The 18,707-nt window shown below is 37.9% G+C and overlaps 1 protein-coding gene across 2 annotated transcripts in view; it reads right to left on the minus strand.

Annotated features, from left to right (window-relative positions):
* Positions 1-18,707, minus strand: part of TTC17 (tetratricopeptide repeat domain 17) — a 52,119-nt gene that overhangs the window by 12,990 nt on the left and 20,422 nt on the right. For both annotated transcript variants that reach the window (XM_075838061.1, XM_075838060.1), the window contains exons 12-16: positions 18,130-18,245; positions 17,599-17,767; positions 17,428-17,505; positions 16,601-16,825; positions 13,548-13,737 (exon numbers count right to left, since the gene is read on the minus strand). In XM_075838061.1, the coding sequence (XP_075694176.1) occupies positions 13,548-13,737; positions 16,601-16,825; positions 17,428-17,505; positions 17,599-17,767; positions 18,130-18,245 (778 nt within the window). The remainder of the gene's footprint in view (positions 1-13,547; positions 13,738-16,600; positions 16,826-17,427; positions 17,506-17,598; positions 17,768-18,129; positions 18,246-18,707) is intronic.

Raw genomic sequence — 18,707 nt, forward strand, 5'->3', positions numbered from 1 at the left:
TACACAGTGACTCCACCAGCAGAATAGTGAGTGCAGCTCTGGAGTATAATACAGGATGTAACTCCGGATCAGTACAGGATAAGTAATGTATATACACAGTGACTCCACCAGCAGAATAGTGAGTGCAGCTCTGGAGTATAATACAGGATGTGACTCAGGATCAGTAATTTTGACATAATGGGGGAGATTCACGATAATTGTCTAACAGAAAAAAACTTTTTGCTGCCCATAACCAATCACATTCTTCCATGCCACATAGCGCTCTTGTAAAATAAAAGCTGTGCTGTGCTTGGTTGCTGTTATTTGAGAGTTTACATGGATTTGCTCCATTGTATTTCCAAAAGTGACTATTTGTCATGTAGATTCGTTATATGTAAAATATTGTGTACTAGAATTGCGCTCTCCCACCCCATCTTTCATCCGCGAGCTGGGCGGTACAGTACGATTACGGGAAGAGTCTTGTGTACAGTTCTTATTAATTACATCGGGTGAGAGAAGGCAGTTCGGCTCTGCTCACATTGTGCTAGAAGTCTTTATTCGCCGTATGCATCGGGAAAACCTCTGATGTCTGCGCCTAACAGAGCGTTGTAACCGACAGAGTTGAATGCGTTGCTCATTAACTTCAATTGTCAAAGCAAAAAAAAAATAAAATTACGAAAAAAAAAATAAAGTAGTATGTGCCGCTGTGAACCACCGAGACGTACGTCACTAGGACACACTCTTGGCATAATTCCGATATATAGAAATCTATTGATACGTTTGGCGTATACACAGGAGCATTCCCCCTTAAGGGTCAATGCACACGATGCGTATTCCGTGCGGTTTTGCGTGCGGCAAAACTGAAGCGTAAAACACTACCAGCATAGCAATGAGATTCCAGGGAATCTCATGTCCACACTGCAGTATTTTTTGGGACGTAAATTGACCCGCGGTGCGTATGTTCCAAACCGCGGCATGTTAATTTATCCCGCGATTACATCTCTCTAGTTCTGGAGAAATACACAGCAAAACGCCGCGATGTACGCAGCAGGTACGGTTATTTTAAGCAAATTTCTTGTGGTTTCCTGCGGTTTTGCTTCCGAAGCAAAGTACGCAACATGTAGCCTAATGGGGCACCCACATTTTAAGGACCTGAAGATTGGATTCTTTCATTAGAATAGCTGTTTGAAGTCCGATTTTTAATTTTCTCATTTTTGGGCGCCATTATGTGGTATAAATCATATAGCACGTCTATAACAGGTTAAACACAGAAAAAACGCCATTCCGTAACTTTTTTTTTTCACACCGTTCGCCATAAGCGTGTTAAATAAAATGAACATTTTTTGTAGTTATGGGAACATCCTAAATAGATTTATTTTAAAAAAAAGTGTGTGATTTTAAATCACTTTATTTTTTTTAAAATATATATATTTTTTTTAATGCGAATTAAACAAAAGTTCCTTATCCTTGGCAATAAAATTTGGCCCCTTTAAGGTTCTAAATCAAGACCACCCGGCTACATCCATGACCCCTTATAGACTAAAGTGCGCGTAGGTGCAGCCATGTGATCTCAAATCGGCCAATCAACCAAGCGGGACGCTTTACCGTACAGCGCCCAATCCAAGGCCTCATACACACAACCGTATTGGTTTTACAGTCCGCCAAACCACGGGTCCGGCGTGGTCCATCCACGTACACGTGTGTCATCCGGCCTCACGGATCCACAATTCACCAGTATTGGTGAATACGGAAATCCGGACCATAAAGACCTGTCCTGCATTTTTTGCAGTCCGTAAATCCCGGTTGTGTGAATAAGACCATAGAAAAGAATAGGACCGCAGTAATGCGGATGAATTGCCGTTGCAAAAATACGGATGTGTGCATGAGGCCTAAGGGTAAGTCCATGCGTAGCGGCTGCTGCACGGACAGAAAAAGAGCCAACATGCGCTTTATCGGCAAATCGGAGCCACGTTTAATTGATTGTTAACTGCAAAGACGTGGACATTTAAATAAACCAGCGATTTACAATAAAACACCCCGACAGCTCAGGATTTGTCCGCAGGGCACATTACAGCATATGGACGTCATCCTTTCTTGGGTCCCCCCTTCCTTTAGTACCGGGGCAGAGGGCCGTTAAATAAGAATGACGATGGTGCGGAACGGAAACGATACGTCAATTGTGCAAAACCGGGAGCGACACTATAATAAATAATATACCCTGCATGTTCCGAAGCATTAATACAAAAAATATATATATATTTTAATTTTCAAGCTGCGAGAGGCAGCCGCACTACGACGCAAAAATGACATAATTGTCAATTGCAATCAGAGGATCGGATATCAGGATGATACATAATAGATTAAAAGAGGCTTTTGATCCAATGCCATTAAACTGAGCAGGGAGAGAGATTCATCAATACCCGGGTGCGGACGATGAGGCTCCCCCCCCCCCTTATTATCCACAATCTGTTTTACACTTATATGAAGCAACCAGCAGAACGAGGCGGGAGACGTGTAATTCATGAGAGCGGTGACGCGATATTCCTGCTCCTGCCTGGGAGGCTAAAATTATCCCCGGAGTTGACATCAAGTAAACACTAATTGAAGCCCTTTAATGACAATTTACATCTCTCATGTTCTTCATCAGTCGGGAGTGTACGACGTCACCTGTGATGTCACCAGCGGAGCCTGTACTGCCGAAAGCTCCAGCAATACGCAAGTCCCACATATTACTGACCGCAACGGATATATGAAACTATCGCAGTCACTAGTTGAAATATATCTATCTATATATTATATATATATATTTTTTTTTTAAGATCACCCCCCCATAATGCATCAAAATATAGCTTTGATTTCATTTATTTATTTTTTAATTTTGAGGAGGAACAATCTCTTATGCTCAGAACTCATTGTCACCCCCTGCTGAGTAAAGCACTTTTGTGACCTGCCAACAATAGTGAAGGGAGGAAATTATTTTTCCTGAGCATACACCATATTGTATCAGGGCTCTCAAGAGTGGTTATTACTGTTAAATCCAATTAAATGGTTGGCCTAACAAACTAAGCACAATATATTTACTACACAAGGACTATCTTCTAAAACACTGCCCCCTATATACAAGAATATAACTACTATAATACTGCCTCCTATATACAAGAATATAACTACTATAATACTGCTCCTATATACAAGAATATAACTACTATAATACTGCCCCCTATATACAAGAATATAACTACTATAATACTGCCCCCTATATACAGGAATATAACTACTATAATACTGCTCCTATATACAAGAATATAACTACTATAATACTGCCCCTATATACAAGAATATAACTACTATAATACTGCTCCTATACACAACTACTATAATACTGCTCCTATATACAAGAATATAACTACTATAATACTGCCTCCTATATACAAGAATATAACTACTATAATACTGTCCCTATATACAAGAATATAACGACTATAATACTGCCCCCTATATACAAGAATATAACTACTATAATACTGCTCCTATATACAAGAATATAACTACTATAATACTGCTCCTATATACAAGAATATAACTACTATAATACTGCTCCTATATACAAGAATATTACTACTATAATACTGCTCCTATATACAAGAATATAACTACTATAATACTGCCCCTATATACAAGAATATAACTACTATAATACTGTTCCTATATACAAGAATATAACTACTATAATACTACCCCCTATGCACAAGAATATAACTACTATAATACTGCCCCTATATACAAGAATATAACTACTATAATACTGCCCCTATACACAAGAATATAACTACTATAATACTACCCCTATATACAAGAATATAACTACTATAATACTGCTCCTATATACAAGAATATAACTACTATAAATACTGCCCCTATATACAAGAATATAACTCCTATAATACTGCCTCCTATATACAAGAATATAACTACTATACAACTGCCCCGATAATACAAGAATATAACTACTATAATACTGCTCCTATATACAAGAATATAACTACTATAATACTGCCCCTATATACAAGAATATAACTACTATAATACTGCCCCTATATACAAGAATATAACTACTATAATACTGCTCCCTATATACAAGAATATAACTACTATAATACTGCCCCTATATATAAGAATATAACTACTATAATACTGCTCTCTATATACAAGAATATAACTACTATATTACTGCCCCTATATACAATATAACTACCATAATACTGCTAATATATACAAGAATATAACTACTATAATACTGCTCCCTATATACAAGAATATAACTACTATAATACTGCTCCTATATACAAGAATATAACTACTATAATACTGCCCCCATATACAAGAATATAACTACTATAATACTGCCCCTATATACAAGAAAATAACTACTATAATACTGCCCCTATATACAAGAATATAACTACTATAATACTGCCTCCTATATACAAGAATATAACTCCTATAATACTGTCCCTATATACAAGAATATAACTACTATAATACTGCCCCCTATATACAAGAATATAACTACTATAAATACTGCCCCTATATACAAGAATATAACAACTATAATACTGCTCCTATATACAAGAATATAACTACTATAATACTACCCCTATATACAAGACTATAACTACTATAATACTGCCCCTATATACAAGAACATAACTATTATAATACTGCCCCCTATATACAAGAATATAACTACTATAATACTGCCCTGATATACAAGAATATAACTACTATAATACTGCCCCTATATACAGGAATATAACTACCATAATACTGCCCCTATATACAGGAATATAACTACTATAATACTGCCTCCTATATACAAGAATATAACTACTATAATACTGCTCCTATATACAACTACTATAATACTGCTCCTATATACAAGAATATAACTACTATAATACTGCCTCCTATATACAAGAATATAACTACTATAATACTGTCCCTATATACAAGAATATAACTACTATAATACTGCCCCCTATATACAAGAATATAACTACTATAATACTGCTCCTATATACAAGAATATAACTACTATAATACTGCTCCTATATACAAGAATATAACTACTATAATACTGCCTCCTATATACAAGAATATAACTACTATAATACTGTCCCTATATACAAGAATATAACTACTATAATACTGCCCCCTATATACAAGAATATAACTACTATAATACTGCCTCCTATATACAAGAATATAACTACTATAATACTGCTCCTATATACAACTACTATAATACTGCTCCTATATACAAGAATATAACTACTATAATACTGCCTCCTATATACAAGAATATAACTACTATAATACTGTCCCTATATACAAGAATATAACTACTATAATACTGCCCCCTATATACAAGAATATAACTACTATAATACTGCTCCCTATATACAATATAACTACTATAATACTATCCCCTATATATAAGAATATAACTACTATACTACCCCCTATATACAAGAATATAACTACTATAACTACTATAATACTGCTCCTATATACAAGAATATAACTACTATAATACTGCTCCTATATACAAGAATATAACTACTATAATACTGCCCTGATATACAAGAATATAACTACTATAATACTGCCCCTATATACAAGAATATAACTACTATAATACTGCTCCCTATATACAATATAACTACTATAATACTATCCCCTATATATAAGAATATAACTACTATACTACCCCCTATATACAAGAATATAACTACTATAACTACTATAATACTGCTCCTATATACAAGAATATAACTACTATAATACTGCCCCTATGTACAAGACTATAAATACTATAATACTGCTCCTATATACAAGAATATAACTACTATAATACTGCCCCTATATACAAGAATATAACTACTATAATACTGCTCCTATATACAAGAATATAACTACTATAATACTGCTCCCTATATACAATATAACTACTATAATACTGCCCCCTATATACATAATACTGACCCCTATATACAAGAATATAACTACTATAATACTGCTCCTATATACAAGTATATAACTCCTATAATACTGTCCCTATATACAAGAATATAACTACTATAATACTGCCCCCTATATACAAGAATATAACTACTATACATACTGCCCCTATATACAAGAATATAACTACTATAATACTGCTCCTATATACAAGAATATAACTACTATAATACTGCCCCTATATACAAGAATATAACTACTATAATACTGCTCCTATATACAAGAATATAACTACTATAATACTGCCCCCATATACAAGAATATAACTACTATAATACTGCCCCTATATACAAGAAAATAACTACTATAATACTGCCCCTATATACAAGAATATAACTACTATAATACTGCCCCTATATACAAGAAAATAACTACTATAATACTGCTCCCCTATATACAAGAATATAACTACTATAATACTGCCTCCTATATACAAGAATATAACTACTATAATACTGCCCCTATATACAAGAATATAACTACTATAATACTGCTCCTATATACAAGAATATAACTACTATAATACTGCCCCCTATATACAAGAATATAACTATTATAATACTGCTCCTATATACAAGAATATAACTACTATAATACTGCTCCTATATACAAGAACATAACTATTATAATACTACCCCTATATACAAGACTATAACTACTATAATACTGCCCCTATATACAAGAACATAACTATTATAATACTGCCCCCTATATACAAGAATATAACTACTATAATACTGCCCTGATATACAAGAATATAACTACTATAATACTGCCCCTATATACAGGAATATAACTACCATAATACTGCCCCTATATACAGGAATATAACTACTGTAATACTGCCTCCTATATACAAGAATATAACTACTATAATACTGCTCCTATATACAACTACTATAATACTGCTCCTATATACAAGAATATAACTACTATAATACTGCCTCCTATATACAAGAATATAACTACTATAATACTGTCCCTATATACAAGAATATAACTACTATAATACTGCCCCCTATATACAAGAATATAACTACTATAATACTGCTCCTATATACAAGAATATAACTACTATAATACTGCTCCTATATACAAGAATATAACTACTATAATACTGCCTCCTATATACAAGAATATAACTACTATAATACTGTCCCTATATACAAGAATATAACTACTATAATACTGCTCCCTATATACAAGAATATAACTACTATAATACTGCTCCTATATACAAGAATATAACTACTATAATACTGCCTCCTATATACAAGAATATAACTACTATAATACTGCTCCTATATACAACTACTATAATACTGCTCCTATATACAAGAATATAACTACTATAATACTGCCTCCTATATACAAGAATATAACTACTATAATACTGTCCCTATATACAAGAATATAACTACTATAATACTGCCCCCCTATATACAAGAATATAACTACTATAATACTGCTCCTATATACAAGAATATAACTACTATAATACTGCCCTGATATACAAGAATATAACTACTATAATACTGCCCCCTATATACAAGAATATAACTACTATAATACTGCTCCCTATATACAATATAACTACTATAATACTATCCCCTATATATAAGAATATAACTACTATACTACCCCCTATATACAAGAATATAACTACTATAACTACTATAATACTGCTCCTATATACAAGAATATAACTACTATAATACTGCCCCTATGTACAAGACTATAAATACTATAATACTGCTCCTATATACAAGAATATAACTACTATAATACTGCCCCTATATACAAGAATATAACTACTATAATACTGCTCCTATATACAAGAATATAACTACTATAATACTGCTCCCTATATACAAGAATATAACTACTATAATACTGCCCCCTATATACAAGAATATAACTACTATAATACTGCCCCCTATATACAAGAATATAACTACTATAATACTGCCCCCTATATACATAATACTGACCCCTATATACAAGAATATAACTACTATAATACCGCCCCTGTACACAAGAATATAACTACTATAATACTGCTCCTATATACAAGTATATAACTCCTATAATACTGTCCCTATATACAAGAATATAACTACTATAATACTGCCCCCTATATACAAGAATATAACTACTATAAATACTGCCCCTATATACAAGAATATAACTCCTATAATACTGCCTCCTATATACAAGAATATAACTACTATAATACTGCTCCTATATACAAGAATATAACTACTATAATACTGCCCCTATATACAAGAATATAACTACTATAATACTGCCCCTATATACAAGAATATAACAACTATAATACTGCTCCTATATACAAGAATATAACGACTATAATACTGCCCCTATATACAAGAATATAACTACTATAATACTGCTCCTATATACAAGAATATAACTACTATAATACTGCCCCTATATACAAGACTATAACTACTATAATACTGCCCCTATATACAATATAAATACTATAATACTGCCCCTATATACAAGAATATAACTACTATAATACTGCCCCCTATATACATAATACTGACCCCTATATACAAGAATATAACTACTATAATACCGCCCCTGTACACAAGAATATAACTACTATAATACTGCTCCTATATACAAGTATATAACTCCTATAATACTGTCCCTATATACAAGAATATAACTACTATAATACTGCCCCCTATATACAAGAATATAACTACTATAAATACTGCCCCTATATACAAGAATATAACTCCTATAATACTGCCTCCTATATACAAGAATATAACTACTATAATACTGCTCCTATATACAAGAATATAACTACTATAATACTGCCCCTATATACAAGAATATAACTACTATAATACTGCCCCTATATACAAGAATATAACAACTATAATACTGCTCCTATATACAAGAATATAACGACTATAATACTGCCCCTATATACAAGAATATAACAACTATAATACTGCTCCTATATACAAGAATATAACGACTATAATACTGCCCCTATATACAAGAATATAACTACTATAATACTGCTCCTATATACAAGAATATAACTACTATAATACTGCCCCTATATACAAGACTATAACTACTATAATACTGCCCCTATATACAAGAATATAACTACTATAATACTGCCCCTATATACAAGAATATAACTACTATAATACTGCCCCTTATATACAAGAATATAACTACTATAATACTGCTCCTATATACAAGAATATAACTACTATAATACTGCTCCTATATACAAGAATATAACTACTATAATACTGCCCCCTATATACAAGAATATAACTACTATAATACTGCCCCCTATATACAAGAATATAACTATTATAATACTGCCCCTATATACAAGAATATAACTACTATAATACTGCCCTCTATATACAAGAATATAACTACTATAATACTGCCCCGTATATACAAGAATATAACTACTATAATACTGCTCCCTATATACAAGAATATAACTACTATAATACTGCTCCTATATACAAGAATATAACTACTATAATACTGCTCCTATATACAAGAATATAACTACTACAATACTGCCCCCTATATACAAGAATATAAATACATTCCTATATACAAGAACATAACTACTATAATACTACTCATATATACAAGAATATAACTACTATAATACTGCTCCCAATATACAAGAATATAACTACTATAATACTACCCCTATATATAAGGATATAACTACTATAATACTGCTCCTATATACAAGAATATAACTACTATAATACTGCCTCCTATATACAAGAATATAACTACTATAATACTGCTCCTATATACAAGAATATAACTACTATAATACTGCTCCCAATATACAAGAATATAACTACTATAATACTGCCCCTATATACAAGAATATAACTACTATAATACTGCCTCCTATATACAAGAATATAACTACTATAATACTGCTCCTATATACAAGAATATAACTACTATAATACTGCCCCCTATGTACAAGAATATAACTACTATAATACTGCCCCTATATACAAGAATATAACTACTATTATACTGCCCCTATATACAGGAATATAACTACTATATACTGCCCCCAATATACAAGAATATAACTACTATAATACTGCTCCCAATATACAAGAATATAACTACTATAATACTGCCTCCTATATACAAGAATATAACTACTATAATACTGCCTCTATATACAAGAATATAACTACTATAATACTGCTCCCAATATACAAGAATATAACTACTATAATACTGCCCCTATATACAAGGATATAACTACTATAATACTGCTCCTATATACAAGAATATGAATAAGAACAAATAGGAATATTTCCACATGTAATTGGGTTTGCCCTTAAAATCTTCATACCGATGGTCATTAACAATTATTTTAGATAACGGGCTGATTAAGGGGATCTATAGATATATAATATAATAGCTGCACATATAGATAAGACACTGAATGCCCTTAGATGCCCCTGAGTTTATCTTCTCACACAACCTGTGCCATTTCTCCAGCTATGACATGTTTGGCTTTATGACGACTGAATATCTATCAGACTATTTCCATCAGAGGTGGGGGACGTGTGGCGGTGTGGGGGGGGGGGGGGGGTGTATACGACTTACATCTTGCAGCACAAAAGGGATCAGAGCTAAAAATAGACGGTTCCATAATTAATGGGGTTCTGCTTATTTTGTATGAAATGACTGCTACTCCCCTGTGCCGTTCCTTTCATGTCCGCTTCGGTCATTGGCTGCCGCTCACTTTGTGACGTGAAAGCAAAAAAAGCCACAAAACCCCCCCCCCCCCAAACACGGAGCTAAATTTAACTCTCCAAACCAGTTTGCAGATAAGAGAGACTAGAAAATGTGATTACTGATGCCTCTCACACACGCCGTTCTGCTGCTACGTATAGAGGCCGGCCGTGCCCGGAATATTAATAATGGCCTCAGATAGCTCGATTTCCAGCAGAGATCACGAGCCAGAAAGGGAGGGAGGGGACGATGGAGGGGAGTGCGGCGGAGACCGAGAGGACAATAGAAAAGACACCAGACCGACGCAACTGCAAGTCCCAGGATTCCCTGCCAGATAGGTCTTGCTGAGACTTCTAGTACCACACAACCTTGGCAGCCGCAGTAACCAGTCTCCTCGCCCGTTACATTGTATCAGAAGATGCGACAATGTAACAAAAAGATCCTTAACCCTTTTGCAGCTGGGAAAGTTTTCGCATATAAATACATACAAACCATATCATACCCATACATTTTTGTAACAATAGACGCTTGGCACAAATGCCAACCAGCACTTTAAAATAATGTAACTTTGTATCAAAGAATAATGTTTTGTAAAAGAAAAAAAATAAAATAAAAATGGTGGCTGACCAGAGTAGAGCCTAGGGCCTCATGCACACAACCGTATTGGTTTTGCTGTCCGCAAGGTCACGGGCCCGTTGTGGTCGTCGGACCACGAAAAACCCATGTGTCCGGACTCCCGGATCTACAACCATTTACCAGTATTGGTGAATCCGCAAATGCGGACCGTAAAACGACTTGTCCTGAGTCTGCATTCGGGATTTACGGCCCCCGGACCGAACCGTGTAGATCAAGGTCGTGTGCATGGGCCCATAGACAAGAATGGGTCCGCAATTTAGCCGCAAAAATGTGGCTGAAAAAATACGGTCGTGTGCATGAGGCCTAAATACCCAGTGAAAAATCTCTGTAATTACGGACCCTCTAGGTTTTATTGGCCGCGGACACCTTTTACGAAAATGCGGACGGCGGCTGTCCTCGCAATCGCAGGCCGTGATTACGGGCACGGCCGTGTGAATGAGGCCTAAATACTTGCATTCCTCATGGAAAAAAAACTATATTCCTCTGTTATTCTTCCTGGAAATGTGAGTACATTGACAACTGGGTGTTCCTTTTATGGTCTATCTTTTAGATTTCATTAGTGGTGAACTAGATAAGACAGCCATACTCCAAGTTGTGCGCAACCTGTGACATGCATCATTGGTGAGGAATTAGTGAATATTGACAATGACGACATTTAAGCCTCACGCACACGACCATAGTTCAGACGGCCGCAGAGTTTCACTCACGGGCCGCCTGCAAATCACTGGCCGTGTACATTAATTTCAAGGAGCCGGGACCCCAAAACGTGGCCGTAATAAGACATGTCCTATCTTTTTGCGGTCCAGGCTCCCGGGCAATGCACAGACCATGGAAAACACGGTCGTGTGCATGGGCCCATAGCAATTAATGGGACCGCAATTCACCTGCAGATTTGGGGGTGAATTGCAAGTCAATCCTTGTGGAACACAGAAAATCACACAAAACAAAGCGCCGACACATCACTGCCAGTAAAGGACCAACTACAGCAGAGGTTCTCTCATCTCAACAAACCTTCCCTGTATGCCAGAGCAAATCGTGACGATCGCTCTGACGGACCCGGTCCATCTACATATAACACGATCGCCCACTCATTGGTACGGCCAAAATGTAATTCTACCCGCTGCAGAGGAAACGTATGGCCTGCAGCAGCTTCTCCAGGTGCCAAGAACTGTAAATGCAGCTCAAGATCAATGAACAGATTAGAAGCAAAATTTATTCAACTGTTAAATGATGTTCAAAAGCAAAACTTCCATTGTATGTCCACATTTATACCTTAAAGCTTATATTAGACATAATTTACATCAAAAGTGGAGTCACTGTGTACATACATTACATTACTTATCCTGTACTGATCCTGAGTTATATCCTGTATTATACTCCAGAGCTGCACTCACTATTCTGCTGGCGGAGTCACTGTGTACATACATTACATTACTTATCCTGTACTGATCCTGAGTTACATCCTGTATTATACCCCAGAGCTGCACTCACTATTCTGCTGGTGGAGTCACTGTGTACATACATTGCATTACTTATCCTGTACTGATCCTGAGTTATATCCTGTATTATACTCCAGAGCTGCACTCACTATTCTGCTGGTGGAGTCACTGTGTACATGTAATGTATTCACAGGGTTACAGAACATTTTATGTAGGTTGATATTATATGTAAACTGTACAACGCTGTTTAATAAGGTAAACATACACAAAGTTCAAATGGCATACTATGTCTGCTTGCTGTCAGTAAATAGAAAAGGTCTTGGTTTTATCTAGAGGCTGAAAACTTGCCCTGACCACGGCTCATTACAAGTGAGAGTTGTGAAAAACCAATATGATGAACAACATTTTAGGGACAATACAAACCCCCCTAAAAAAAAATTTTTTTAAAAAATGGGCAAAGCATAAAACTACCAATCCCTATGAAGTGATAAACAAGCAGTAATTTTTGTTTGAGACATTTCGTTGTATTAACCAGTGAGATTGTGCAGCAACAGTAAAGTGAACAACAAATATAGTTTATACGACAGTATCGGTGAGCAGAGGCTGTATGCTTACCGCTGCACACGGAGGCGGAGCTGACGTTGTACAGGAGCGGGTAAAGCTGCAGGCAGCGGATCATTTGCAGGCTGTCTCTACACTCTGGACACCTCCGGTTCAGATCCAGGGCAGCACGGAAGACTTGTAGAGCAGCAGACAGGTTCTTGAGCGACAGGTAAGAATTACCCAGGCTCAGCAACGTAAGGGGCTGAAAAGAAAAATACGTTCAGAGATTTATAGGCAGAGGTCCACCTTAGACACCTAAATATACAATCCAGCCTCCGTGTAATAAACCTTCACTACATTTATGATGTTATTGCTATCTTTACAGTCAGTCTAGAGTAGTGTGGCATTTCTAGAGCAAAGTAAGAAAAGTCTGCGGCCGCTCCTGGGAAACCATCAACAAGCAGGTTAGCTGTTGACAGATCTGGTTACTTTTAGCATGTTTCTCCATTTTGTAGAAGGCCGAGTTCAGACGGGGCAAATACGCTGCGTAAATGCATGCAGCATATTTTCAGTGTGCCGCAAGGAATTCCGGGCAAAAAAACGCACCAAACTGTGGTGCAGTTTTTCGCCCAGAATGTCCGCTGCGGAAAACTGCAGAACTTAGCCGGCATGCTAGCAGACCGGCCTCCTGGGATGACATTTAATCCCAGGAGACCGCTTACAGCCTGTGATCGGCACATGGGATGAGACATCATCCCAGGAGGCCGGCCTGGAAGAAGAAATACAGACTCCTGGGTAAGTATAAGATTTTCTTTTTTTGCAGTTGTCTTTTTGCGGCGGAATCGATGCAAACCCGCCGCAAAAAAACGCAACATCTGCTATTTGTTGCGGGTTTTACCTCCCCATTGAATTCAACGGGGAAAAGCCGCAACAAAAAAGCAGCGATTACGCAAATACAAGTGACATGCTGCGGAATAAAACTCTGCACCGCAGGTCAATTTTAGCGTTTTTCCCGCTCAGTATTTACGCAGCGCGTGGATGACATTTGTTCTCTCTCATCCCCTCTGCTGCTACTGTATTTGATGCGGATGCCGATACGGTATTTACGCAACGTGTGAACTGACCCTAGAAGTGCTGCAGTGTTCTGAACGGGTTGTGGGTCTAAACAAATCATTAATATCGGAAAGTGATACTTATTTCTGCGGAAAGGAACCGTCAAGAGATTTTGCCACCGTCAGCGAGCACCCTGGCAGTGGGATCCAGTCTATCCTTTCCAGCGTTTACCATTTTTTACATAACCACTGGATAGGCGAAAAGTACTAGATTAATGGGAGTCCGACCAATGGGACCCCCACCGATCATCAGACTGGGGGATACTGGTCCCTTGTTCTCCCCAGCTGCAAGACGGTGGCTAGGAGGACTTTGAATGGAGCGGAGGCCGGGCACGCGTGGTGCTGCCCCATTCAAAGTCTATGGGAAATAGCCGAGCACTGCGCACCTTCAACTCTCACGGCTTCAATAATGTGCCGCCTAATTGCCAATAGACCAGGCAGTGCAGTCCACCTCGGGTATTCTTATACTGCAGTTCATGGGTCCCCTTAATAACCGTTTCTTGCAGCTGAGGACTGATGGATTCTGAGCGTTACATGGACACCTACTAATTTCAATTGGCAACGTATAATCTGAGAAGCTTCCCCAGTGACGGCCAATTAAAGAGGAGCCGACCAAAAAGAACATCTTTACAGTAGATGATTTAAAGGGAACGTCCAGTTTAGAAAACCCAATGTCTTACACTCTGTTAGGGAATTCTGGGTAATAGAGGGGGGTCCTCTGTTCAGGATCCTCATCTCTTGGTCAGAGTGGAGAGCAGTTACATGGAGCTTCTCTCTCTCTCTGGAGGACCTGTCCTGTATTACACAGACAACACATGGATATGAATGGACACTGTGTAATGCTTAATTTGCCCTGTGGTGGTGCTGCAGGGAAATTTAACACTTCCTGACAAGCTTCCTCACAGATCACAGCTTGGGGAACAGTGTGATCTGCACATCATCAAAAGAACTTTCAAACCTATAGATATGGTCTAAAGTGGAGGCCCCCTTTAATATAACAAAACAAAAGAAGGTTCCTCAGCACATCCATAAACATAAAAAAAGAGCTTTATTCGTTCATCCTTAAAAAACCCAAGGAGGGCACAGGTCAGGCGTGTTACAGCTTACGCGTTTCGAACTAGACTGTTCCTCCTCATAGCATACGTAACAAGTTCAGTCCATGTGTTTTAAAATCATGATTGGCCAATCCTAACACATCTCCTCAGAAACCGCTTCACACAGCCGAGGAAAATGCAAACGGGTTTTACGTATGAACAAATCACAGCGCGTGTGTGTGTGTGTGTGTGTGTGTGTGTGTGTGTGTGTGTGTGTGTGTGTGTGTGTGTGTGTGTGTATATATACACAAGAGCCTACGAAATTCAACTTTGTATTTGGACTGCAAGTGATACATTTTATGATATTATTCTAAAACAAGAAATGTATCACCTACAACGAGACACATAACTGGACATTCTAAGGACAATGACGTCATCATTCCATCTCCCACAATTCTAACAAACAACAAAACACACGATCTTTACAATGGGAGCAATAGAAATACGTTGTATGACACCTGTAACTTAGTGTAAAATGCCGAATCCAAGCCCCACACACACCGGGATTTCTTCATACATGAAACCGCTTTGCATTTTCATCGGCTGTGTGAAGCGGTTTCTGAGGAGATGTTAGGATTGGCTAATCATGATTTTAAAACACATGTACTGAACTGGTTAAGCTATGAGTAAGAACAGTCTTGTTCGAAACGCGTAAGCCATAACACTCCTAACCTGTGCCCTCCTTGGGTTTAAGGATGAACGAATAAAGCTCTTTTTTTTAGATTTATGGATGTGCTGAGGAACCTTCTTTTGTCCTGTTATATATGAATCTCTTGCAGGTCACCTCTTCGCTGAACTCCAATGAGGAAATACAGATCCCAGAACCAGTATATTGGGTAAGCACACTGTGGATTATTTGCTACGTTTTTCATTTTTCTTTCAGAATCCCCATTTAACACTTCTAATCTGCAGCACTCACCTCAGAGTGATCCAGGGTTCTTGCTTCTACCAATAATTTACTGGCATCCAGATGGAGCCCGTGGTGCATTAGTAAATTTGCCAGATTCACCAGTGGGACGTGTTGGTGTCGAGCCGGAGCCAAGTTCAATGCTCTGCGCAGACAAGCGATGGCTTGTGTACAGTTTCCTATGGCCCGCCAATACAGAGCTGCCTCATTCAGGACGGACCACACGGGGGCAGCGGGCTGAAAAATAACCAACACGTTAAACCACGTTTTATTTTCTATCAAAAGAAATAAATCAAGCCTGGATTCTCTCTTTTTTTTTTATGTGAACTAAAAAAGTCATTGTACAACTAATAGCCACATACAAAAAGTGGAGTCTGCAGATATGGCAGCGGACCTCTCAGCTCTCCTGACCTGTCTGTTTATACTAAAAGTACTTAAATCACCCCCCAAAAAATAGGAATTGGAGCATCTTTTCTTAGAACTCTGTGTTGTGCTGTTCCTCTGTTATTCCTCCTGGAAATGTATGAATGAATGAATGAACAACTGTGAGCTTCCATTCCCCTTGTCACTAGGGAGTGTTCCTATACAGATTGACACGGTCAGCACGATTAGATAGTATCAAATGGTGTAGGGACACATTCCCACTGACAAGGGGAATGGCAAAACAGTTTTCAATTTATTCATACATTTCCAGGAGGAATAGCAGAGGAACAGAACAATGTAGCTATTGTAAGAAAAGGTGCTCCAGCAGTATTTTATGGGCTATATATTAGTCAGGAGAGACCAGAGGTTCTCTTTAAAGCGCCAATTTTACTTAATACAAGGACGGTTACACAGACCTGAGCGAAAGATTGATATAAAGAAAGTCTCAATTCATCTTCTGAAATGCTGAGGTCATTAACCAGAGACTGCAGGGCCTGGGGGAACAAAAAATAGATGACCGAATCGTCGTAATGCCGGTATGTGCGCCGTCTTGTATACAGCAATAAGACATGGAAGTGTGTATATACCTGCTGTGCGTGTCTGTCTGGCTTCAGCTGCTGCAGGTTCAGGGTCCCTTCCACCTCCATTAGCAGCTTCTGGAGAGTCTCATTCTTGCGCATTTCTGGTGCGGACGTGCAGTCCGGTATGTGAAGGTCAGATCCTGGATCTATCTGCTTCAAGACAGCGGGGCTGACACTAGAAGAGGCGCAATACAAATCTTCAGGAAGGCCACGACCTATATTAGGGCTCGTCCACACGCGACAGAATTGCTGCAGAAAATGGTGCGGATTTCACTGCGTTTTTCTAAATGCTGGGAGATGGTGACGTCTCCTCTGAAAAACGCAGCAATTCCGTCCACTTTTCCGCAGAAGGAATTGACATGCTGCGGTACGGAAAATACGCACCGCAGGTACATTTCTGCTCGGAACTTTTAAGCATCGCGTGGATGAGCTTGGTTATATCCCACTTTGCTGCGACTGTATTGTGCTGCGTATTTTCCGTCCGCAATTCCGGACGGAAAAAACATCGATAGACAACACATCATTGCTTAGACTCACCTCAGACCAGGCAGCCCGGGAGGTAGGTAGTATTTTGGAAGCTCTTCAGATGGGGGCACCGTTGGAAACCTCTTGGCACAATCGGGCTTCTTGGGCCACAGATGGTCCGTTTCTTGCTAAAAGACAAAGACATTGACGCATAACAACTATACAAGCATTTTATTTGCTTTTGTAACAAGAATCCATTTATTAGAGTATGGCCACAGTATGGAAAAAACATATCAAACGAAGCCAGAAAAGCATTAACATTTTAGTGGGTCTCCTTACGCGTTCCGGTTGTTGTTGCAGCGCCCTGATCTGTCGTCCGAAGTCATCAGATAAGGACCTCTACATGCACAATGAATCCCTTCACACAGGCAAGGAGATAAAGGGGGATTCCAGCCTAAAGCATTTTACTCCTATCCCCTGTATAGGTGATAACTGCTAGATCGGTGGGGGTCCAACTCCAGAAGACGGCGGCCAGGAGGAGATTGAACGGAGCAGCGGCCGGGCACGCACCCTGTCGTTCTATTCAGTCTATGGAGCCGACGGATACAGCCGAAGCCCCCACCGATCTAACATTTATCACCTATTCAGTG

Source organism: Rhinoderma darwinii, chromosome 9 (genome assembly GCF_050947455.1).
Source record: "Rhinoderma darwinii isolate aRhiDar2 chromosome 9, aRhiDar2.hap1, whole genome shotgun sequence".
NCBI classification, from domain to species: domain Eukaryota; kingdom Metazoa; phylum Chordata; class Amphibia; order Anura; family Rhinodermatidae; genus Rhinoderma; species Rhinoderma darwinii.